Raw genomic sequence first — 27736 nt, forward strand, 5'->3', positions numbered from 1 at the left:
ATTAAATTAAAATTAGAGAATCTTAATTTAAAATTAAAATAAATACGTAGATACCTAGTATCTTATAATGTATTTTTTATTTATAGTATAAAAAATGTCTAAAGAAAAAAGGTTTTAGGGTATTAAATTAATTAAAAAAGATATTTTCATTATTTTAAAGTTGAAAGATGAAAATGTTAACATCTATTCCACAAATATAAATTCGCCTAGTTAAAATGTAATTTGATATTAAATGATTAAAAATAAAATGTTCCTATCTGATATGAATTATAACATAAAATATACAAAATACATTGTTTAATATATATGTATATGTATATATATATATATATATATGATATATAATAGCAAAACAAAAAAAAAAAAAACAAAGAAAAACAATCGATAAAATTCATTGAGATCTTACATTATTTGTTGCTAATAACAGAAAAAAACCTCACTTTTTAATTAATACTAAACAGTCGAATTTCACCGAGTCTAATCAGCTGGAAGAGTTAGATCTGGCACAGTATGATAATAAAAAGATAATTTTCTATTTTATGCCAAACGTAAAAACATAAGACATGCCTTGACCCAAACTTCCAACTGATTGGACAAACGGTTGTCAAACCATATGACAGTGTTGTTGCAATAAATGAACAAAAAAGAAACAGAAACAATTTACACTTAAAAAAAAAAAACCCGAGAAGCAAACTGAACACTAACTTTAGAAAATAATTTTCGTTCTAACTCTTGAGAGCAAAATTTCTAAACGAAAAAAAAAATACTGAATTGATGTGTGACGATCCGACACCGAATGCGCTATGAATCTACAACCGACCGGAGTGGTGTTTTTATACAGCGAGTTTGCCGTTTCAAGAGCCAGGCTCAAATAAAAGATAACGTACCAACAAATAAAAAACGCACAAGCCGGTGTGGTTACTAATACACACGATATTTAAGAGCCTGAGCGTTATCTTTCGAGTGGTTGCGTTTAAATAGGTAAGGTACGTCGTAGACGAACGCGTATAACAAAATGTATAGAGTCGTGTAATAATATTATAAAACCTTATACTAAATAACAGATAGCGATTGTAATACTTTAATAAAGAATAAACAAATTATGAAGAAATTTAGGCATAATACTCGACAAAAGAACAAGTAAAATATTATTATAATATCATACGATCAGAACACCGACAAGTCGTAAACGACGAGACGACGATATACTGAAATTAAAATTTCAGAAATTAATATCTGATCACGATTCACGAGTACTTTGCGCAAGCCTTGAACGATAATACGATACACAATCGTTACATATTATATATCACATATCACACCAATAATCAGTCGTGTAATAATAATATGGTCGTATTGATACGTATTTTACTTTGTACGTTATACACCTGTTGTGTATTTGTGCAAATTCGTATAGGTTTGAAAGACACTATTATGGCCACAGATAGATCATCACATGAACCATGATCATAACAATGACGACAACGAATTATTTAAAACAAAAATATTTACAGTAATAGAAGAAAACAATTAAGTGCATATTTCAATTAATATTAAAACAAATCTCTTTGGTTGTGCATACGTCAATATTTAAAAGTTGATTATATATATATTAATGTCCGATAAATATAATTTCGAGATAAGAGTTGTATAATTAACTTATTTTTTTTCAACAAATACAAAACAAAATTACTTATTTATGCATGTAAAAATTCAAAAAAAGAAATAATATAGAAATGAAATAAATTCTTATGTTTGGTTAATGCAAAATATTCAATGTTTAATATTGAGTTATAAACTCGAAATAAAAATCATTACGATGATAATTTTAAAAACATTGAGTACACTTACAATTTAATGATCTTACTAAAGTAAAGGAAAATTTTTTTTTTAATATCTGATTCAATATAATTAATTTCACATGACATTACATTTCCTTATCACATAATACATTTATCTGCAAAATATAACTAACCTCGAGTGATTCTTAAATATTTTTAATTTAAATTTTTATTCATACAATTTTTGACAATCACGGATTAATCATCAATAAATATTTGTATACATTAAATCATAAATGTAAACTTTTTTGTGCTGATTTCTTTCAAACTTAAATGGACCATCTATCAAACAACAAGGTAAAGATAAAATATTTTTTAATTTTATTATATTTATCGAAATTATTTTTAGAAGTGTAATATAATATTATATGTTATTTTTATTTCTTCCTACCATTAAATGTTAAAATACAAAATTGATTTGGTCTCTGTAATGGACGTTAAATTTGAATTTAACGATAAAATAATATCTATAATAAATAGTAGGTTATCCAGTAGATATCCATTTATTATGGCTATCTTATATTTATATTATTATTAGTATTTAGCAAGTAAAACTAATTTTTGCCATAATATTGTATAAGATTTAAATTAATAAATACAGACGTCACAGTACAAAAACAAAGTTTGAAAATTGCATGGTGGAAAGAATATACTTATATGAACATTCGGTGAAAATTGCATGTATTCATGTATGATCATTTGTTTTAAAGTGACATCAAAAACCAAAATCGATTTTGTCGAAAACTGATTGTGCGTTAAATTTCCCGTTTTCCCCTTAATTTTTAGTTTGTTTAGCCCGATTATTTAGAAAAATATTGGAAATTTTTTACTTTTGAACCCCCAGAATACCAACTAGATTCAGTATTCACTTTCTGATCGAACGTAGAACTGAAGTCGAAAATCAAAGTATTTTTATTGTCCCAAAACAAGATGACAGACACACACACAAAAAAAACACACACATTGTAAAATCAATACATTTCTCACTCCGCTCAGAATCTAAAATTGAAAATATAAAATGTTAATACATGATATATCTGACACAAAATATTTTGAATACACATAATCATGTCATGGTTCTATGTTTTTTTAAACCGGAAAATAAACTTTTACAAGTTGACTGCGTAATCGATGAGTATTAGCTACCTATGAGTTATTAATTAAGGTAGTTGATTAAAATATTATATGTATTCATTTTCAATTAATTCATATTTTTATTCGTATAAACTTTATACAGATATTTCTAAATTCATTAATGCCAAATCTAAAAAAGTAATAAATGCCATTTTGTGTTTATAAGATTAGGATAGATTTATAGGTTTATTATACATTTATATTTATAGATTTATAGATTTATTTATTTGGATAAATCTAAAACGACATTAATAACAAGAATAACGTGCATAATGTTAAAATTAAACCACATAATTATCAATCTAACAATGTAAAATAAATTATTATTAATGCTATGTGAAATTTGTTAAACAGACCGTGCTTTTTAATCACCAATAATGGACACTCTTGAGAAACGTTTTAATTATAGTTGATATGTATTAATTTACTTAGGTATGAATAATATTTATAATATATAGATAACTTGGGAACTTGGCATTAATGTTTTATACCTACCTAAGTATGCATTATATTACAAATTATTTAAAAAAGTAACGTCATTGAATAGTATCTATAAACACCAAATATTTTTTTTATAATGATAATATTACATAATTCTAAAATAATTTTCTATAATATTATCGCGATATGAATATTTTAACGCGTTATAATTGTAGCGTACCAAGATATTACAACAAGAACCAAATATAAATAATACGATAATAATATAGTTGCGTATAAATTTTAAATAGTGACATGGTTACATGATACTTGTTTAGTTAGTCAAACCACTTGATAGTTTTTTCTTTGTTGGATTTATTGAATATTAAAACTTGATTTTTAACCAATATTATTTATTTTATCAATTTTTATTTTAAACATGAGTGAATTCATAGCCTTTATATACTTTTTGAAAATACAGTATATTTTAAATAAAATTAAATTAAAAAGAAAAAAAATTGTAATTTAATAAAATTCAGAAATAGAATTTTGAAGTTTCAAAATATTATTTAGTTGAAAAAATGTAGTACCTAGTTAATTTATCCAAGATGCCTCCGTTTAACTCGTAAGTTATTTATTTATTTTTTCTAGAAATTTAAAAAAAATATTATAAACATATGAAATATAAAAATTATACATTAATGCATATATTATTGACTATAATTACATAACAGTTGATTATATTCAATGTTCATGTTAGAGCTCATTCCTGTTTTGTTATATAATATTCAAAATGAAATATTCAATTAGTTTTCTGTTATAAATCAATCAACATATTGTATTTTTAATGGAAAAATTATCAATTTTTAAGCATTTAGGTCTTATAAGTGTTAATTACTTATCTTTTTTTCAAGTGTTTTTCTTAAATTTAATATGAAACATAATAGAAGAATTTGGTTTATTTAGTGGTTTATAGCATTTATATATTTAGTGGTAAATATTACTACTTATAAAATGTTTTACGTTCAACATAATTTCTTACTTTTTATCGACATAATTGTGGGACGTATATAGACGTAATAAAATAGGTACCTATATAAGTACTTAGAAATATATTTTTATAAACATCTCGAGTGTAGAACTTAATAATTATTTACAATCATCTAATCTAAATGGTAAAATGTATACGCGATAGTTTTTCCATTCTTGTCAGTGTTATATTGCAATGCTTATTTTGTTACAAACTCGTTTCATATATTATTATTTTTAAAAAATTAATAAAATTAATTTAATCTTGCAAATTTAGGTATATTTTCATGCGTTTAAAATAGGCTTAGTTTTGGTTTAAATATTTTCGGATACATTTTAACTGAATATTACGAACGGCGATTGATCAATAATTAATACTAATATTATAGCATAATATATTATAATAGTTTATTAAATTACATTTACTGGCAATGTTAGGCAATAAGATGATATGAGAACCTATTATAAGTACCTAAGGATTTTCTAAAATTCACATTTTCAAGAAGTCCTCAAACAAAGATTTTGAGATTCACGATGAAAATTTAAACTTTTTCGTTTATATTATAAATAACGGTTGCCATTGCCATTCTTATGAACTAAAAAAAATCACGAGATTTACGCTATTTATAGCCATGTGATATTTTGTTAATTATTTCTTTATTAAATTTGATTATTTATATAAGTATAATAGGATGACACAACATCTCTGCTCAGATTCGTTTTTCGTATGCAATGATTGATCATTGAATTCAAATATAACAAATCTATTACAATGACATAGGTACTCGATAACTAGGCGACTATACTTTTTACAGCAAAGCAGTACCACTTGTCAACTATTTGTTATTGATTATAGGTATAAGCAAATTATATCAAATCGCCGCGTTTACATGACTTTGATTAAAGAAACTATACCTTATTAAAACCTGCAAATGAATATTTGTAATTTATATAAGACATACAGGTATTAGGTACTCAAAAACTACTCGATTGATTTTGACGGAAATCTCAAAGATTTTTATTACAGATAACAAAAAAGTTTAGAGAGTAAGGAATTTTACTATGAAAATATATCAAGTGCTAAATTTTTATTAATGGCTTGTGGTTCTATTATTTCAAAAGCTAGGTACACTGATGCCGATTTGCCCGTGAACTGAGGTAGGTACACTAAAACTGAGATTAACTCAAACCGAAATACATCTATCTATTCGCACACGGGAAAAGTCGGGTTGTTCTGCTAGTTTTTTTTCAATTGTAAAAATTACAGAATTTAAGTCTAAAAATATTAAATCTCGTGGATCAGTCTAAAAATATCAACGACTATTATAATAACTTATGAGGAACCTTGTATACAATTAAAAAAAATTTTGACCCAACGAAAAAAATTTAATTAATTTATAGAACAAAAAAGAAGCAAGTAAGCGGATGATATTCTTCTGTACAATAGGTTACAAGTGGGTTACTGTAAAAGAAAGTATTAAATTTGAATTTAATGACATGATATCACTTTATACGAAAAACAATTCTGAACTAAGACGTTTTGTCAGCCTAGAAAATTTTATATTATATATATGTTATTAATTATTAATAATACATTGGCCGGAAGGTGAAATTAATATTATTATCTGACAATCATATTTGTATATAATAATATACTTTAGAAGTTTCAAGTTCACACGAATAACATTTTTAAATTACAGTATAACTAGTAATCGTTATTTTTGGTTATTTATCATGTAATTTCGTCCAAGTTTGAACTTAGATAACTAAGTATATTAAAAAGCTGTGTTATTTATATATAATTTTTCATGTTTTTTGATTGCAGAATTAACTACTCACATGGAAACTTGATTTAAATATTCAATCCTTAGCTATACATTTTTAATTACTAAATTATTTGTAAATTTTCAACATCATTCATTTTTTTAAATGCAACTATGCCTATGTATTTTTAATACTTTTTAACTATTATTATAACAATATATCGGGAGTATTATTGTATTATATTTTTATTTTAGAAAAAAAAATTTAAAAAAATTAAATATAAAAAATGTTCATATAAACAGCTCAACCCGATTCTCAATATATTTAAATTTTTATCAAGTAAAAAAAATTATAAAACAACCATGGAAATTTAAAATATGATACTCGTTTTTAAATTACAATTATTTTATTATTACTGAAATAATAAAATCACTTCATGAGAAATCAATTGAATATCCAACTTCAAACGCTCATAAAACTAATGAGGAATTAATATTAACTTTTCAGATCCTAAATATAAGAGGCCTTTTTTTGTAAATTCTCAACTCAAAATAATTCACAAACTTTAGTGATTTTGACGAATTTTGTCAAAATTTTAACTACATAAAATTACCTATTGTAAATTTAAGCTCATGTTTTTTTATAATTTACACTAATGACAACTAACAAAAGACTCTTTTTTGATTTTTTTATCGACAATAGTTCAAAAAATGTTTCTGTATATTTTGATCTCTATAATATTAACAGTGGCAATTTCCAACCGTACCATACGTTAAGCATATAATTAATGTATCTTGATTCTTGATACAAAAACTTATTTTTCAATACTATAAAATTACTAAATTTAACATTATTGAATCATCCATTAACTCCTCGCAGCAAATAAACCACCGGTCCTATGTATAAAGGTGTATACCTACACACCAAGGATTTTTGGTATTTTACTTTTAAGTTTTTTCCATAAGGTACCTATATAAAATTTAAAAATTCCTTAATATCATAGTGGTTATCCACTAATACTTTTTTGTTTAAGTTTCATTTTATATCGTATATAAATTATCTATAACTTTATAAGTTTTATTGTGTCCTATCCGATTGAGCATGTTAACAACACGGAAGCTACCATACAATTTTAAATACTCATCATATCATGTTTCAAATTTAAAATATGAAAAAAAACTACTATTTTATTTATATTTTTGACAATTTCAATTAAATATTGAAAAACAAACATAAAAATAGATTATTCAGAACATGATAATATTGAATCTCTACGACAGGGAAAACACATGTTCTTGTTAGAAGTCTTCATAATTGTTATTTCATTGTTAGTTAATCGATTTCTATAACTTTTTTAAATTAACACATTTGGACTTAAAAAGTATAATATATAAACAGTACTACAGTGACATATGCTCACACCTGCAGACAGATTTGAATGATTGAAAGGATAGAACATATTTATCACTATACCGTATGGCGTAGTATGCTTTTAACCGTCTAAGAGATCATCGATAACGAGATGTGACAAAATCTAAGTCAATTAGAAATTCATCCATGATACCCCAATATTGCCATTGATTCAACTAATATTATCTAAAATAATGTGAATCTTTATATGAAACATATAGGTATATAAATTTATAATTACATTAACTACACGTACCTATACATATTAATACAAATAATGTATTTAAAATAAATTATTTTGAGAAACATATTTTCGTATTACTTCGACCGTGTAATAATAAATATTAAATAGTTTTAACTAGTTTTCATACTTTATTATCTATAGGTACGTAATAAATATTTTAACACGCGTCGACGATGACGGAGTTTAAACACAGCAAACAAACAGTTATCCAATAACACACCTCAGTAGGAGGGTCGAAAACCCGGTATTGTTATCAATAAACAAATATTTGTTTATTTGTTTAGTTACAAAGATAATAAAGCTATGATGTCAAAAAAAAAAAAAAAAAGACGGATTAATGAAATAATAGGTACAACACGTCTTCCTTCCTCTATCGTACTATAACACAGCTTATTTTAATCTATTTCAAAATGGCTATTAATATCAGACAAAATAAATACATATTATATACTTACATCTACCAACAGTAACTGTTATTATTGATTTATGTTAATTCTCTAGCCAGTAATATTTTCTTCTTATCTTGCATATTAAAGCATTTATATAGGTGGGACTTAGATAGATACATTCAATAATTTCAACAACCATATTATAAAACCTATGTGCAGAAAGGTTTTAAAATCCTCAAATATATATATTTGTTTTCTTATAATAGGTATAACCTATATCCACACTTCTATACAAGTTATAACTACATTTTTCATATTTCATATATTATCTATGACACAATATGTTATATTATCTACCTTTGTCTAAATTTCTTAGTCACTCAAAGAATATTTACAAAAACACTTGTAATGTTTTATCGTAGTACTTATATGTAAATCTGTTGAAAATGTTGCGACTATATAGGCTATAGTGTTATATCAAATGATAAGAGCTTACATTTATTTTCCATTATTACCGCTAATGTTTAATTATCAAATGAAATAAAATAAAATACTAGAATTCATAAACATGCTACATTTTTGAAATAGTAGTATGTTTTAAACATTAAATAGACAAAATGTAATTTATAACAAAGTTCACTAGTTTATCTTATTGTTTATAATCCTAATAAAATTAAATTTTTTAATTGTGTTTATAGTTACAATTGACTTAATAGATTAATCAATATCTTGATTAATCAGTGGTTTCAACAAAAAACTTGAGTTTGAGATACTTCCTAATAGGTATCTAATAATTAGGGTTTGGTTTTATGCATCTGGGATTTATAATATGAAACTGTATACTACGTTTTTTTGCATATTTAAAGTATTTATGTTTTTAATGCTATTATTAAGTATTTTCGTTGATCTAGTATACATTATGTAGTATGAAAAAAAATGTTTGTCATTCATTATAATTATATTTATTTGAATCTATAGGAAAAATAGTAAATACCACATTTTTGTTCATATTGAAATCTATTTTAACATAGTCCGGCAAATTGACTTATCGAAACTTTAACAACATGACTCCTTATTGGTTGTACAGCTCGTATTAATTACATATTTATGCATAGAATATTTTATTGTACATCATAAGGATTTTTTTTTTTAATTGCAGACCGAATCAATTTTCATTTTTAATATTTTTAATGTCTAGGGCAAATTATAGTGCTTATTTAAAGATTTTTTATGAAAAATTCTAGAGCATAATTCAGTAATTTTTAACGTTTTAAAGCTTGAATCCTGCTCATAATCAATATTATATTATGTGAATAAATAGTATTTTTTAATTTCCACTAAAAATGACATAAAAACAATATATTCTTAGCTTTACTCAGAATCTAAAACGTAAGACCATTTGATACAACTTAAGTATTTAATTATTTATCTTAAAAGAAGAATTATTGTGGAAGATGTATATTTCAATCTAATATATAAAAATGATGTGTCACAGTGTTAGATATTGAACTCCTCTGAAACGGCTAACCTAACCGATTTTCATAAAATTTTCAGTGTATATTTGATAGATTTGAGAATACATTTTAGGCTAATTTAAAAAGGGAATTAATAACTCCCGATAGGTGTTCAAACAGGAATTTTGAGATTTACAATAGAAATTTTCGTTTATAAATGGTTCAATGGTTGCCATGGGTTTTAAAGCTATTATAAATATAATTATTGGTTGCCGTTGATTAAAAATGGTTATCATTAACAAGTAACAACTATAGGAGAAACAATTAGTAAAAATTAGTATCTTAAAGTAGGTTGAATTCTACTAATAGCCGCTAATCTACGGATTTTCTACCAGGGTGGCTGAATTGCTGCGAGTTACATCCAAAAGGATTTGAATAATCACAATTTTTTAGTCCCTATAGAATCTCTATTATTATCAAATAATTGTCAATGTCAATTGAATTCATATCGAGTCGATTTCCAATTAGATTGGTATTAGTAATGACAGTCAATAAGTTTCAAGGCTAAGGATGGTAAACCATCCAATTTATTTATGTTGGCTAAAGATGGACTCACTAAAAATATAGTATACTATATTGCACTAAGAGACTGATAGTGTTTTTTTAATCATCATATGATTAGCGATAGATGATGATGATATGATTATGATAGAGATGTAATTTGAAATTTATTAGTTAAGATAATAAAAGTACAATGAAACCAAAATAATGAATATTTGGTGTCTTATTATTGTTCCCAGGACTCCATTCCTCTTTCAGTCTTACATCAATAAAACACATCAACACACAATTAAAATAATTTAGTTATTTTTTATTTGACTACCAATATATTCTTTAGAAATTATTTATAATACATGGCAAAACAATGTTTGCCGGGTAAGCTTGTAATAATATAATTAACACAATAAATGTAGATTTTGTTCACATACAACCAACCTACCAAACTTTAAATTTATAGTTTTCTATTTTTCCATATTTTTGATTATGAAATTATTATAACTTATATTACATATAATTATATTACTTTCAACACAGAAAATCAACAGGATTATCAAAGATCTATGGAGGAATAAACCAGAATCTGACCTATTAAGCAACTAATAATATAGAGATGGAGACTTATTGAAGGCAGCGATAGGTTTTAATGAATTGGATAGCTTAAAATAAAAAGAAAAAGATATTCAGTAAATACAATGTATGTTAAAGGGGCTTAAACTTCATATTTTAAGCTACATTTCATCATTCCCCAAGGCCAACGTCATGTAAAGATTAAAATAACTTTTGAAATAGTTATAAATTATTAACACTGCTTTGTGAGTGGATTCTTTAACATGCAAACAATGTTCAGTTATACAGACAAGTTATGATAACTTGAACCTCAATATCTTGAAAACCATAATAGCTCAAATGCTTAACTTGCCTCTTAAACTGTTTTATAAGTTACATTTGAGGTATATAAATTAAAAAATTAAGTTAAATATTTATTTTTATCTTTTTAAGAGTCAAGTTATTGAAACTTGACTGTAATATTTAATTATTTTAGTATAAATTATCCACAAATAGTAGTCTGTATTTATCATTCATTTATCTTAAAATATATATAATTAAATAAGCAATTGTTATTTACTCACCGCATCTGCTAATTGTTCATACATCAATCCAGACATATAATTATAATTTTGTTTTTTATTAACTATCACTGTTCCATGTTGTGGCTCGATCCAACATTCTGTTATTAATTGGTATTCATCTTCAGTTCTATGTTTTAAACAACAATCATCACTTTCATTGGCAAAAGAAACTATATGTTTTCCTTGATTTTGTCGTTTTTCAATCTTTTGCTGCTCATCAATTGTCAATATTGATGAGCTTTCAACATCATTATTTTCCATATTTAATTGATCAAAAACACTATTATATTCATAAGTGTTTTCTTCCTCTTTTTGTAGCTTGTTAGGAGGAAATAAGACATACTGAATGACACAATGACTTGTGGGCGTACTAGAGCAGTGGAGTGATCCCTAGAATATAATATCATTAATTTATTTCTTAAAGAATAACTAATTTTATTTTTAAATACAGACGACTCTCGATAATTCGAAGTTGGTGGGACTTGTGAATAATTCTAAATTGCTGAGTAGTTCAAAATATCAAGAGGGCAAGAAATAATAAGCTAAATTTATACACAACGTAAAGTAAATTATTAACAATAAAATTATAAAAAATATATTTTGGTGAATACACTTCAAATTGTCAAGCGTTGAATTTTGAAGTCATGTGTTGATGAATAACTTTTCCTAAAATTTCACTACTGATTACCGAGTGTACCTAATTTCATTATTTTTATTCGAATTACTAAGATATTTTTAAGGGAACGAGTAATGACTTCGAATTACCGAAAATTTTATATAATCATAGATTAAATTATTGAGTTTGACTGTATTAAACTAATTAATTATGTTTTATAAGGTTGATACATTGTAATTATATTAGTAACCAACATTTATTAAAAAAATATGTTGTTTAAATTTGTTTATAAATTATTTGGTATCAGGAATTTATTTTAATAACTTATTTATAAATTATAAATCTTTAAGTTCATAATTATTTATATATATATAAATATATTTGTATATATACCTATATACTTTTTATTTTAATAAATTTCATTAAATTAATATTTTATTAATTTTAAGGAAATAAATTATTAGATTTTTAATCATAAAAATGTTTTCTGTCATAATTAATGGGATTGGAAGCAGTGATTTTCTACCTTTGTTCAACATATGTAGAACATAGAAATTCAGACGTGTTTTTATTCCAATATAATGATTGATTTGATACAATTGAAGCGATAAGAACTTCAAAAACAGATTTAACTTAGAAATTATATCTAAATGAGATCAAATTTTCTATTATTTTTGATGTTATCTCCCTGAATCTTAAAAAAGTAAATGAAAAAATGTAATTTATGGAGAAGTTAAAATTAAAAAATTTCAAATCTGGGATGTCTGAAGTTGATCTTAAAATCTGTTTTTAGAAAACTTATAGCTAGACTAGATAAATTGGTATATTGGAATATAAACACATTTAAATTCCTATGTTCCACACATTTTAGACTGCTAGAAATTTGCCGTTTCCAATTTCTTTAAAATAAATATAGTTTTGTGATGATTTTGATATGATGTTTAGTAATAATTGAATTTATTTTTTTAAATTTATATAAATAAAATTATTGAGTAATTTATTTTATACTATATGTGTATTAAACAATTAATGTAGTAGTATCAGGCACTTAAAATAATAAGCAATTATTTGAATTGTATTTACAAATTAAGAAGTTTTTAAATAATAAAATTTGCTACCAAAAACTTGTATTAAAAAAATCATTTGACTATAAATTAAATTGTAAATCAATATATTAGATTATAGATGGTACTAACTAATCTAAATGCATTATAAAATGTTTGTTTGCACTTAATTTACTATTGTGTGGACATTTACACCTTAAGCTTTACATTATTTGATGACCAAAATAAAATTATTTTGTTATTTCAATCATTAGCAATTTGTTATGAAAATATGGTGTATGGTATACTAACTTCTATCATGTCTACTTCTAAAACCATGTTTATAATACCAGCAGATGAATGTGCAAATTTGAAACCTTCTCTCAATCGTATTCTAAAAATAAATAAACAAAAGAGTAATCATAACTTATATAACACTTAAAATAAAAGTTATTTATCTTCATAATTTCAATTATTAGCATAACAAATAAAACAGTATAGTTGACATCAAATTAAAATATAACATACAGTATAGTTTACCAAAATGGTAGGTATATTTGTAGGAAATTGTTAAAATTGAAATACATAATAATTTGAAAATAAACTTTCTTTTTTTCAATTATGAGTAATTCTGATGAAAGTTTAGATAAAATACTGATACAATATTTTACACATCTAAAAATACTCATCAATTAAACTTAATCTTCCAAAAGTAGCTTAAAGTAGTTAATATCTTATGCAAATAAAACATATACTTATTTAATGAAATCTTTAGGAATCCATTTTTTTTTTTATCAAAATGATTTGCTGCAGTTATCATATTAATAAAAATAAAATAAATTTATTCTGAATTAAATAAATAATGAGTTATGTGGGTTTAGTTTATGTTCTCAATAAGTGGTTTCACTAAAATCAATAAGTTATAAAATAGTAAAAAGTGAATTTTAAACATGAGCAAATTGATAACTAATGTAATTACATGAGATATAATATATAAAACAAGATGAATGTTTTCATGCAGAAGTTATTATAATTGTCATATACTCTAGATAGCCACAAAAATAAATTATTTGTATAATTTTGGACTTGAACAATGAAGTTATTTTTGGATAATTAATGGACATTCTACAGTTGAATTTTCTATTATATTTTATCAAAATATTAATTTTAAAACAATGTTAAAATGATGGAAATTTTAACTTTTGGAATATACCTTCATGTTCAGTGTTTACAAAATAAAATAATGTTTTATAAAAAATATATATATTAAATATAATGCTTAATTTGAAATTTAAAGGATATTTCGTAAAATGAATGTGTATTTTAATTGAAATTAAAGATACCATTTACATCTGTGACTTTTTGATCTGAGTTTCTTTGATCTATGCAAAAATTTAAAAATAAGCTAAGTAATTTATTAAATGCTCTTAACTCATATAATCACAAAAAAGCTTAATTCAATGAGTGGGATTAGTCTATATTAAATTATATCTAGAGATAATATTTTTGAATAATGATGAGTAGTAAATCTTAATAATAATAATATTTATCTTATACCTTGTCAACACAGATAGAGTACGTTCTAATTGAAATTGTAGTTGTAATTTTTGAGACACACTATTGCTACATTGACTATAGTGACTACATTCACTACTCCATATCCAGCGTTTATGATACAAATAACGCGAAAGAGTAGTAGTTGTTGATACAGCTTTCGATTCTACTCCAGTTGACTCACGAACAGTATTAAGAGGAAGTTCAATATTTAATTTAGATTTTGGCTTTTGGGTATTTATTGTTGTTATGGCAGAAGAGGGTTGCGAACCATCAGGGAATATGACAGTGGTGAATTCTGATGGGATCCGCTCATATCTTGAATTATAATAAAATTATTAAATGTATTCTGATTTTGATCATTAAAATTTACTAAAATATTTCAATTTATCGTTATACCTAATTAAGATCTTTTCAAGTGGTTTATCCATTAAATACACATATCTTTGATGTCTTGTAGGTTTATTTGATTTTAACGATTCTTCAATAATAATTGTGTTAGTTTTGTTCCCCCTATTTTCTTGATCTTCAGTCTCTTGATTATAATCTTCAGAAAAAGACAGTTTCAATGCAGTTGTTGAATCCAATAATTCAATATCATTTTTTAAATCATCAATAATCTATATGTTAAAGTAAATGCAATTAACTGTTTTGATAATAATAATCAATTAATTATTTAAACCTTATGGTGGACTGAAGCTGGTACACAACTTTGAAATGCTAAATGCAATACTACACAACAGCAAGATGGTGGTCTAGGTGAAACTCGTGCAATACAAAATGATACATCATCAGTATACGTTTCACTATCAACAAAAAAAAAGTTTAATATAAAAAAAAATGTTAAAAACTATAAACAATTTTACCTTTGGTCTAAACATTTTACATAAGAGTGTTCATCAATTAAAACAAATGTGCACCATTCCTTCAGCAAAGCGAAAAGTGAAACAGATGATTTAGTGCAAGTCAGGGTTTGATAACTATCATTATCATTATTTTCCTTACGAAACCATTGTGGTAATGGTCGATCATGTCTCAGCAATAATACACCACCACCAATTCTATAAGTGGAAAACCATTTTGGCCACTGAGTATCAGGGTCTAAGGTACAAACAGGTTTCCAAAAATCGGCGAATCGTTGATGTTGTTGATCAGTGTAACTTTGTTGTTGATCACTAAAATACAATATATATTTTATAAATTTACATAAACATCAAAAAAAGAAATTCAACACTTACTCTGTTTTAAATTGATTCAGCTTCAAGCTAAACGATGTGTTTGAATTTGATGCTGAATAATAAAATAATGGTACACCATTATGTAAAGGGCTTTTATTAGGAATTTCAGATGTCAAAAAACTAAGTAGGTTTGATTCAGTTTTTTCGGTACTAAATACTGTGTCTGTTTTAGAGTTTTTACTATTCAAATTACTTGAATTTACACTAGAATCATCTAATTGTAAAATTTGAGGTGTTTCAAGCATTTGGAGATTTTGTAATACTTGTGATGATGGTTCTAGGTTAGAACCAATTTTTTGTTGATTTTCTTGTTTCTGGAGTTGTTGATCATAAATAATTTCATTCTGTTCCGAAGGTTGATTACAGTTGTCAGGATTATTTAAATGACCTGTACTAGGAGAATATGCTTCCAAATGTTTAACTAGAAGATCGGTTTGTGCTATGGAACGCATAGTTAACCAAAATCGTGCAATCAAAGCTTGTCTATATTTTGAAGTAACTCTCTTTTCAATACTACTATATGATGTTTCTGGCAGCAAATTCAAATTTCTTGTAATAGTAGTTGTAGCAGTAGCAACAGAAATTGATGATGATCGGCAGGATGACAACTGAAATTGACATTGTCTAGGTATTTTTGACAGTAACTGTGATTTTTTAGTCCCAGTACATGTTATGTCATGTAGAAACTCATATGGACCTACAATTTATTGTATAAATGGATCAATTATAATAAATAAATAATAGTTAATATTAATGAACAGAAGTATATTATTTTACCTTTCACTGAAACAGTGTAATAGATATTTAAACTGTCGAGTTGTATTGATGCAGGTGGTTGTGTTGTTGGTGACAATGGTTCTACCAATTCAGGTGTTTCTTCAATGATTATTGGCTCCATTTTTTTTTTTACTGATGGTGGCCATTTTACAGTTATATCATACTCTATATATATATGATTAGTCCAAGGCAAAATTAATTTTAATTGTAGTTTACTAGAATTATTCATGTTAGGAACAACAGTTGAACTTCCTGCATCTTTGTATTGTATATCCTATAATTATTTATTTCTTAATAATATTAATAAAAAATATTTGTTATAAACAATGATATATTAATAAACTGAAATTAGTATAATCCAACTCTTATAAATACCTCAATAATAAATCCTTCGCGCAAACGGCAACACACTATATTGTCAAGATTTGCTTGAATATGGTCACTAAATTGTTTTTTAGTGACCAATTGTGATTGTCTATTACCATAAAAATTTGAATTCCTAAAAAGAATCATAATTTTTCAAGTACAATTAATTACTTATGGTTAGAATAATGAGTTATGCAGAAATGGCAAAGCCCACTGTTATAAAATTTAATAATTTAGTTAAGAATACATTTTTTGTAGTAAAGTTTAGAAAATATTTGATATTATAATTAATTGAAATTTAATAAAATATAATGTAATATAATAAAATTAAAATATTGATGTATAGACACTGTATTTTCTTATTTAGACTCTGAATTAATGAGCAATTTTACATTATTGTATAATTTTCTATGTCTGTTATGTTATAGAACAAAAATAGATGCTTCAATCTTTCCCCCTGAGGATGGTGTCTTGTAGAAAATTGCATTTAGTTGACACTTTGAGAATAATTTGAATAATTGGGAAAAGCTATCAAAAAAAACAGCGGAAAATTTAAATTTTTCTGTTGTAATTAAAAATAGAATAACTCCATAGACTAGATATTTAATAATATATTTTATAATGGCATTATATAGATTTGATAGAATCATTAAATTAGTTAGGCTTAAAATTGACAATAAAGAAATATCTGATTTTATTTTGAATATTAATTTTTTAGGAGTGTAATGTTTAAAAAAAAAATTGTAGGTTACGCTCTTTCTTAAAAATATAATTCAGTCATATATTAAGTAAACTTATATTATACAAATGAAATATTAATTAATACCTCACTGTCCATTCACCAGGGCGAACACGTGGAGGTGTACAACTAAGGTTTGTTGTATTGTTTGGAGACTCATTACCATCTCCTCTTTTAAACGACCACATGATGAATTTATCATGATAATAATTAACAACTAAATTGTGTGTCGTTTTTGGAAATGAGTTTAAGTATGTACCAGATGTGGCTGTAGCTATAAGCTGCATCAATTCAGAGTATGGGACATTTCCATGGCCTGAATGTGGGTGAAACTGACTAGATACATGCAAAAATGAGCAAGCCACACTTATACATCTTAATTGATTTAAAACAGAATCAAGCACTTGTATGTCAGCTAAAGTAATCATCCCATCAGTAATAACAATTAAATCTAAAAAACAAATATTATTACACTATATATAATCAAATTAAAAACCAAATACTCGAAAATGATATATATGATTGTAATATTAATCTACATACAGTACATCATAATACAGGGTGTCCCACAGAGATCTGACATTCTGACAAATGAAATAACTTTTGTTCTAATCAATATTTAAAAAAAATTTCTTTTAAATATATTTTTAATATAATACTGAAAATAAAAAACTTAAAAATTGATGAAAATTTTTTTCGAAATATTCAATATAGCCAATTAGTAAATCTGATTTTTTACAACCTTTTTTAAATATCAATATTTTCGTTAGGTAAATTACGATCTAGTTTATGTTAGAAACCTTGTAATTTCAAATAATAATAAAGTTTTTTAAAAATATTTTATAAGAACATTTTTAAATAAGTGCATGTAAAAATCTAATTATTTTTTTTATTGTATTTATTTTAATAATATGTGATGTATAAACTATAAATTACTATAATTTATCTAACGAAAATATTGATATTTCAAAAAATTGTAAAAAATCAGCCTTTTGACTCAAATAAGTGTTTTTACCATATAATTTTTTCTGAAAATCAAATTTACAAATTTGGTATATTGAATATTTCGAAAAAAAGATTTATCAATTTTTAAGTTTTTTATTTTCAGTATTAAAAAATAAAAAATGTATTCTAAAAATGTAGCACAAGTGTCTATGGATTATATTTAAAAGAATTTTTTTTTAAATATTGATTAGAACAAAAGTTACCTATTTAATTTGTCAGAATGTCAGATCTCTGTGGGACACCTGTATATTTATTTATTAGTTAATTTTATATAAATACATTATACATCTAAATATAAAACTTACACATGTGTTTAAAAGAAATAGCTTACTTGATATGCTTGATTGGGGTAATAATCTAACAGCTAACATGCCATATCTTAAAGTGTTTATAAAACCTGAATCAGGATTGTTATTAAATGTAGGCCTTACATTTGAATCACTATTTATCGTATTATGATCATGATTATCTGAACTTGGATCATCATTTTTTGATTCTGGAGTATTATGGGTTTCAATTTCATCAATTAAATGCTATAACACAAAAATTGTTCATTGAATATAATGATTTCTGGTTATACATTTTCACTATTATAATTATAACCATTAATTTCATAAGAGATAATATTCATTGATGGACCCGGTAATATTAAAAAATAATACACATACAGTGAAAACTCTTTATAACGAAAAACTCTATATTACATAAATAACATTAAGTTAAGTTATAGTGGTTGGTTTGATTTAAAACCTATTAATATTACTCTCTATTACGAAAACTCTCAATAACGAAAGAAATCACATGGTCCCTTCAGATTCGTTATAGAGAGTTTTCACTGTATATACCAATATAAAAAATTTACTATAAATATATTGACATCGATTGTAAAATCTATGACCTATATTATTAAATTCTACAATACTAGTTAGATTTCACATTATTATCATTTGTATAAAATAAAAAATAACTTAAGCATTTATAAATAATGGATAAAATTATTTTAATATCTATTAATTTATGAATCACCAGTCCCACTGCATCAGAACATAATCAATTTATATTATATTTTCTTTGCATGTTACAATTTGGTTTTCACCAAATTATTGTTTTATAGCACCATCTTTAGAAATCAATTTATAAAAATAATTGATAATAAATTTGATAATAATACTAATATAATTATCGACATAAGTGCTTTTAAACCAGAATATTTAACCTTTTTAACAGATGATACCATACTTATTCCGGCTGTAATAGCATATAAAATGTATAAGTGTATACTACCTACTTACTGTATGCTAATATTCTGTGAAAGGCAGACCTAACAACGGCAACAGAAACCACGGCAGAAATCACAATAAACTAATTAGTATGCACAAGCTTATTTAGGTGACATAGATAGCTTATACCCGGAATTATATATAATAAAAAAGTCTATGAACCATTATGAAAAAAAAACAATTTAAAAAATAAAGATGTTTTCCTATTTCATAATTTTTTAAAGGAATATAAAATAACATTTTCAAAAACATACAAATTATGCTTATTTGCTATCAGGGATGGTAAGTATCTAAGATACATTTGTATCTTGTAATTAGATACATTTTTTAGTGGTGTATCTTTTGTTTTGTGTAACAAATTAAGATACTAGATACAAATTAAGATTTGTTAATTTAAAAATAAAATTAACAATAAACTGAAAAAAATAGGTGATAACACTAATACATTATAAGTAATAACTAATAGTAGCAGTATATATAGTAGTATATATTAATATACAGTATACAGTAATCCCTCGTTATCCATTATCCACGGTTTCAATTATTCGCAGTTGAGTCTGCGATAACATTTTATTGTTATTATAAGACCTCTGTAGATAATTTATTTTAGAAAATTGTTAATAATTGTTATTATATTGTTAGGGATAATGTATAATTATACAGCCATGTTTATATGCGCTGAATGCACAGATAAGCATTATATTGACTTACCCATTTTATTTTATTTTATCGTTAATTTATTCAGTGGTTTTTTCATCATTCATAATGTATGTATGATTGATGATTAGTAAATTACTTAATATATCACGTATAATAAAAATAATAATTAATCAAATACATAATTGTAAAAAATATGATTTTTTGAAATTAAATACAATGTACTTTTTTACATTGCTTTGTGGTCTCGTTATCCGCAGTTTTGATATCCGTGTAATTTTGCTGGAACGTAACTCCCACAGATAACAAGAGATTACTGTATAGTAATAGTTTATTACAATCATTAAATATTTTTAAACATAAAAACTATTACACATTTTATTTTCAATTAATTAATAATATCCAAATTGTGATTTGTAAAATAAAACAAATTTTGTAATAATTTTAATAATGCAATTTTTGATATTTTTTTTATTAATAATAGTGTTTTCACAAATACGTGTAATATTTTCATGTTTTATATGTTATCATTATTTAAGAAATAATTTACTAGACACTAATGTTACAAGTGTAAGCGCATTATATCAATTGAAAAGGTGAAGTCAAATCACAAGACATAATTGAAATAATAAATAAGTTTTCCAATCCATATGAAAATCACAGAATTTTAAGTAGTTTTGTCATAGTGTTGTAATTTATAATTATTTAATAATTTTAAATTTTAAATATTATAGCAATCAGCTCATATCAATCATTGTTGATTTTATCACTTATTTTTTGCTAAAATCTCATTTTTTGTCACCCTACCTTATAATTGTTTGCCTATTTATTGACTTTACCTAGAAAAATCATCTTAATAAAATATATAACTGATATATCAAACCCTTAAAAATATTACCATCTATATCTTTCGTAATAAGTGAATTAACTTAAGATTATTCCAAAAACCATAAAAAATGATTTTACGTAAATATGTTTGTTGTATTGGGATCAGAGAAATAAAATAGTGCACACCCTCTTAAACATAGTAAATAAATATAGCATGATTAAATGAAACTTGATGAAAACATATTTTTAAGGTATTTAAAGTCTTTAAAATTGATTTATCATGAAAAATAAAGGATATTTTACCATTGGTTTTCGAGTTGTTTTTTTCGTCATTGCCAATGAATTTTCAAGGCGATTCATTTCTGTTGTGATAGTTCTAATGAACTCTTGAAAATTGTGATTATTGATAAGCCATCCTTGTACCAACACCTAATTAAAATATAATAAAAATTAACACATATTACTAAGTATTGTATTTTTATTCAATAAAATATTTCAAACCTGTTGAGCTGGTGATGTGTAAAATGGTGTATGTACTATAACTGTTACATATACTTGGGGTTCAAAAACTATTTTTTCAGATCCAGGTACAATAAACTATTATGATAAAAAAAAAAAAAAAAAATTAAAATAGAAATACTAAAATAACAAATTGATGTATCTTACAGGCCTGATAAACCCCTTGATACTTCTACGCAGTGCTACAGTCATCTCATCAAGCATAACATGACATCTCTGAATGTCCTAAAAAAAATTTAAAGGCAAATATAGCAACAGGTGTAACATTGATACAACTGTAATCATTCTAAGTATTCTTACAACTGAACAGTTTGATGGACTCATATCCAGACAATATACCATATTATATACTGCTGTTAAAAAATAAACACGAGTATATGCATCCATAACGAAAATAGAATTTGCAAAGCCATCTTTATCCAAAATTTCTTCTCTGGGTATAAATGACATGATTTTACACTGCTCAGATGATTCAACATCTAAGTCGTCGTCTACCATCTGTATGGTTCCCAAACGTTTTAAATACCACATGACACGCATATCTGCACTCATCGATCTACCCTTGTCAATTAGTACATATACATGTGAGGCAAGGGCATAGGATCCCACGGGTAGTGGTGCAGCATAAGTAAAAGTCTCAGGACCATTATCCTATTCAGTACAATTGTACGTAAAATAAAATAAATAACATGCAATCATCAATAGGTTAGGTTATACATCATAAATAGTATAGAAATCAAGGAAGGATTTACCTGTGTCTGGGTGTGGTTAAGTATTACAGAGAGCACAGAATCAGAATCCGTCGATGATGTCATCAAACTACTGCAATTACTGTTATTATCGCTATCATATGGGTCCTCCATCGTGAATGTGGTTGGAATTTAACTATTCCGTCATGTATGCTGAATGATATTACCGGCAAAACCAATGGTATCGCACTCTTAGAAATGGCGATGAAAACTGGTCATTTCGTTTGCATAATAATATACAATTATGATATAGGTAAACATAGGTGTTTAGCTATTTGCATTACTTGCCTACACAGTAATTTGCGTATAATAAATAATACTAGTATTCTTACTCGGCCAGTCGTCCGGCTGCGAATAGCTAACGAAATGATTATTATTATTATTATTATTGTCTATTGACGTATTTCGTCAACAGCCGTCAGAAATCGCATAAACAGTGTAATAATAATATTGTTATTACTTATTACCGTCTCGTGTAAATACTGTAAATAGTGTAAATGCATGATAATGAACGGTTTTCCGCATAACAATAATTCCGTTTTGATACGATAATGATAAGGCAATGCGGTTCAGACGACCACAACGCACGTGCCCGTAATTATTATTATTATTATTATTATTACTGAAAACCGCCGAGCAGCGGTTACGCAATAGCCAATGCTACAACTGGTGGGCGGTGGTGTTAAACTGTTTATAACGGACGAAGTAACACGGAAACAAAACAACGACGCTGTAATAGCCATAGAGCCATATAAAACGTATACAACCAGACTATCTACTTGGTGACCGACTTATAAATTATAAGCTATAATCTGCGAAGAGAAGACTACCTCAACGACGGCGACCACGGTAGGAATCGCAATAATAAACTAAGTGGTTTGCAAGTTGCACCGAATGCGACCGATAATAGCGATTGGTACCTATTCGAATGATTCGTGAATCGAGCGATTACAGCCACCACCGACCAACAACATGATATTATTTTATCGTCGAAACTCTAAATTATAATAAGAAGCTATGTTTAATAACGTATAATAATAATTATATTACCTACACTCGATCGGTCGACCGCGTTTAACTGTCTATCTGTCTGTGTAGATACAGTTTTTCCGGGTGGCTACTAGTTGCGTCCCGCGGTAAAAATTTCTTCCGAATTGCGGCCCGAGTTTTTTTGGGATGCATACGAATTGCGGCCCGAGTTTTTTTGAGTTACCCATGAATTGCGTCCCGGAATTTAAAATTAAATTAATTATATTTTATTATGTTGTAATATGCATTGATTTTCATTCAAATATGCAAAAATATGCTAACAAAAATGCATGTTAATTAAATTTATTTAATTTAAAAATGACAAATATATATAATTCATTAAATGAGTAATATGGACAAAAAAATGTATTAAATATATATCTATTTGAAATAATTGATGTATACCTAATGTAGATATTTATCTATGTATTTTGAATAAAGTAGGATGTTGCATTTTGAACATTCACTCATCTAAATAAAAAGTCATGAACAATAATAAATTAAAATAAATTAAGTATATTTTTTAATATTTCAAAGTTACCTGAAGAGTTACAGTTGACTATTAAAGACTTAAATTTTCAGTAAATATACTCTAAAATCGAGAAAAACTTCGTTCTACATCCGTTGAAGATATCAGGACGTACTTATAAAGTATACCAAGCCACTGCATGATAGGTCTTTCGGTTAAGATTAAATTATCTAGAATTGAAAAAACCCGGGCCGCAACTCGTCTGTACCCAAAATAAACTCGGGCCGCAATTCGGATTAGACCTTTTTTCGTAAATATTTTCGGGACGCAACTAGTATGCAGCCGTTTTTCCTCACAGTTCGTATAAGAGCAAAATATAAATAAGTAAATACCTAGTGAAGCATTTAGGTACCTGCTACAACGGCTACAACGATAATAAGAAAAACGAGCATCGTAGGTAGGTACTCCAGAAGGTAATTTCTCGAGCTTAAATTATAGGAAAGGTGGAGGCATTAAAGGGTTTGGCCCTGCCAGCAATAGTCATATCAAAAATCTATTGCAGCTCTAATAATTTGTTATAGGTATTTGGTTTGTTCTAGTTTTGTTTAATTATTCTATGAAAAAATCAGTCATTCAATCTTCAAATAATTAATATTATATTTTTATATTTATCATTATACCTATGAGGTTTTGTTTGAGTTCCTATAGGTACTAAACTACTAACTATACCAAAGCTTTATATTGCAGTGTCTTATTGTCACGAGAGTCACTAACCACTTGCTTTATTTCTGAGATAGTGTAACAGTAGACCAGTAACGGATCTGAAGATCATTTGAGGAGGGGGCCAATTGGTCTCATAGATTGATAGGTAATAACAAAGACGTAACCGTATACACATTTCCGATTTTCATATTAAAAAAAAAAATACCTTTTTTTGTATAATTTATTCATAAGTTTAGTGTTATAGCTATGACTTATGAATTTCATATTCTTTTTATCATACGGCGCTATAGTTTAAGTAAAAAAAAATTCCCTAGGGAGAGGTAATCGCCACGTCGCCCCCCCTCAAATCCGCCACTGCAGTAGACAGTGGTAAAAAAACATCGATGGCGAGTAACGGAGTAAACACTTACGATAGTGATGAATGATGATCAACTATCGCGTAATTGTGTAAACATAGCTTAATGATAGGGATGCTCTGTTTACTATTTTTTTTTACCTATGAACAATAGTGAATCTAAATGTCTAAATACCTATTATAAAGTCCTAAATATTAATCAGCAGACTGTTTGTTAAATATTTATGAATTTAGTACCATAGAAACGAGTTTTATTTACTGTACTGATGAACAGTATTCGCTTATAAAGTCATAACGCTCAGAAATTCATAACTTAAAAATCTTATTACAGAAAATTGAAATTAAAATGAATGCTAGACACCTGGCTAAATTTATTCAATTAAGAAATTCTAAAGGTTCAAAGGCGAAAATAAGTTAGATATTCTTATATTTTAAAGTTATTTTAAATTTGGCTGATAATGATGTACATTTCTTTTCAGATAGGTAATTATTATTAAAAATTATACAATTAATAATGTATTAATTTTTAATTTCAATAACTATTTCAAAATTCAGACCAATTGAATTATTATACCCTAATAATTAAATTCGCGACAACATTTCTTACTAAATAATTGGTAAATTTATTCATCTAAAAATTTTAGAACAGAATAATAATTACGCAATTGACACAAAAGACAAGCCTCTGACGACAATGACCAGATCACCGTTTATATAATGTCTTTATCATTTGGAAAATAATTATTTAAAACAATGTACAATTGTACAATTATATACAACATCTCGGATGTAATTTAATTGTAACAAAAATGTCGGAAATTAGACACAGAAGGTAATTAAAATTTCAATTTTAATGTAATCCCTGGGCTCTGGCGTGATAATTTTTCCGGAGTCTTTGCTCTTATATAGGTACTATTTATTCCATCATTGGCGTTATTAATAATTTATTATACAACAAGAATCACAAACAGAATCCTATATCAAAACAAACAGTGTTAATCAGGGACGGAATGGCAAATTTTTTCGGCCCGGGAAAATGTTTAAGACCGGCCCTCTATAATATAATATCTAATATTATACAAAAAAAATATTACTAATGTTTTTTTTAAGGCAATAGGTGGTTTAAACTCCCCCCTCCACCATTTATAAATTGTAGTTTTAATCTTTTTTCCCCCTAGTTTTTTCAGCTCCTTCTTTAGCTCTTTTATGGTCCATTATTGTTGAGATAGCAGTTAGTAAATTACTTACAACAAAAAAAAACGGGTTAGTCATGGATGTCGCTCTGCTGTACAGTAGCTTACAAGTGGGTAACCTACTATAATGGATGGAATTAAATTTGAATCCAATGATATTCAATATATCATTATATACGAAAAACAACTCTAAGCGGAGACGGTTTATCTGTCTAGGATATATTATAGATTATTTAAAATTTTCAAATCTTAGATTTAAAAAGAAAAAAATTTACGCATTTCTAGCTTAAAATAATTTACGAATTTTCGTGAGTTTTACATATGATGTCAAAATTCAAACTTTGAATGCTTATAAAAAAAAATTGTGAGTAAATATTTCTTTTATTTTCCAACTGCTATCGTAAAAATATGTTAGGGGCCTTGTATTTAATTTTCAAATCTTAGATCTAAAAAGAAAAACTTTTATTAATTTCTATGTATATATGTATAATATTTACATGTAGGTATAATTTGAACATTGTCATAATTGTCAAAATTTGAACTTTAAATGCTTATAAAAATGCCTATGTATTTTTAATATTTTTCTACTGCAATTGTTAAAATGTTTAAGAAGCCTTATATTAAATTTTCAAGCTTTTCTATCCAACAAATAAATTTTTATCGATATTAATTTATAAAAAAAAAAAACTAAAAATCTGTGGTACAATCACTGTTTTTTCAATTTTTTAATTTCCGATTTAAATGCCTGGTGAAATTTTCAAGTATCTACGACTTATACTTTTTGAAGTATAACAAATATTTAAATTCGTTTGACTCGTTTGAGGATAAATCGTTATCGTTACGCGATTTCACAAAAGTTTAAAACTCAAACGCTCAAAACATTTTTCCTATAATGATGCTTCGAGTTTTCTCTATAGCTACTTGAAGTAAAACTTACGGAAAACTTAGTGTTGTATTTTTAATCCTTAATTATAAACACAAAATTTTTTATGATTTTACAACTTCAAAAAAATTTGCAAATATTCATGGTTTTGACGAATTTTAGTCAATATTTGAACTTTAAATGCTAATTAAAAAAAATTGTGCCATGTATTATTATAATTTTTTAATCACTGTAAGAATAACTTATAAGGAACTTTGTATTAAATTTTCAAGTATTTTGATTGAACCAAAAAAGTTTTATCGACACTTCAAAAAAAAAGAAAAATTGAAAATTTCAG

General features: G+C 25.8%; 1 protein-coding gene across 1 annotated transcript in view; it reads right to left on the reverse strand.

Moving 5' to 3' along the window:
- LOC107169399 (KICSTOR complex protein SZT2-like) overlaps positions 1–23285 on the reverse strand; it is a 44772-nt gene extending 21487 nt beyond the window's left edge. Inside the window, exons 1-16 of the mRNA XM_015519127.2 lie at positions 22751–23285; positions 22299–22649; positions 22146–22223; positions 21981–22076; positions 21783–21908; positions 19046–19247; positions 17797–18160; positions 16980–17103; positions 16605–16878; positions 15828–16524; positions 15456–15764; positions 15272–15395; positions 14989–15209; positions 14593–14907; positions 13348–13429; positions 11377–11766 (exon numbers count right to left, since the gene is read on the reverse strand). Coding sequence (XP_015374613.2) covers positions 11377–11766; positions 13348–13429; positions 14593–14907; positions 14989–15209; positions 15272–15395; positions 15456–15764; positions 15828–16524; positions 16605–16878; positions 16980–17103; positions 17797–18160; positions 19046–19247; positions 21783–21908; positions 21981–22076; positions 22146–22223; positions 22299–22649; positions 22751–22861 — 3864 coding nt within the window. The 5' untranslated portion in view covers positions 22862–23285. The remainder of the gene's footprint in view (positions 1–11376; positions 11767–13347; positions 13430–14592; positions 14908–14988; positions 15210–15271; positions 15396–15455; positions 15765–15827; positions 16525–16604; positions 16879–16979; positions 17104–17796; positions 18161–19045; positions 19248–21782; positions 21909–21980; positions 22077–22145; positions 22224–22298; positions 22650–22750) is intronic.
- Positions 23286–27736: the final 4451 nt, after the last annotated feature.

Source organism: Diuraphis noxia, unplaced genomic scaffold (genome assembly GCF_037042655.1).
Source record: "Diuraphis noxia isolate RWA-SAM2 unplaced genomic scaffold, SU_Dnox_SAM2 contig0001, whole genome shotgun sequence".
Taxonomy (NCBI): domain Eukaryota; kingdom Metazoa; phylum Arthropoda; class Insecta; order Hemiptera; family Aphididae; genus Diuraphis; species Diuraphis noxia.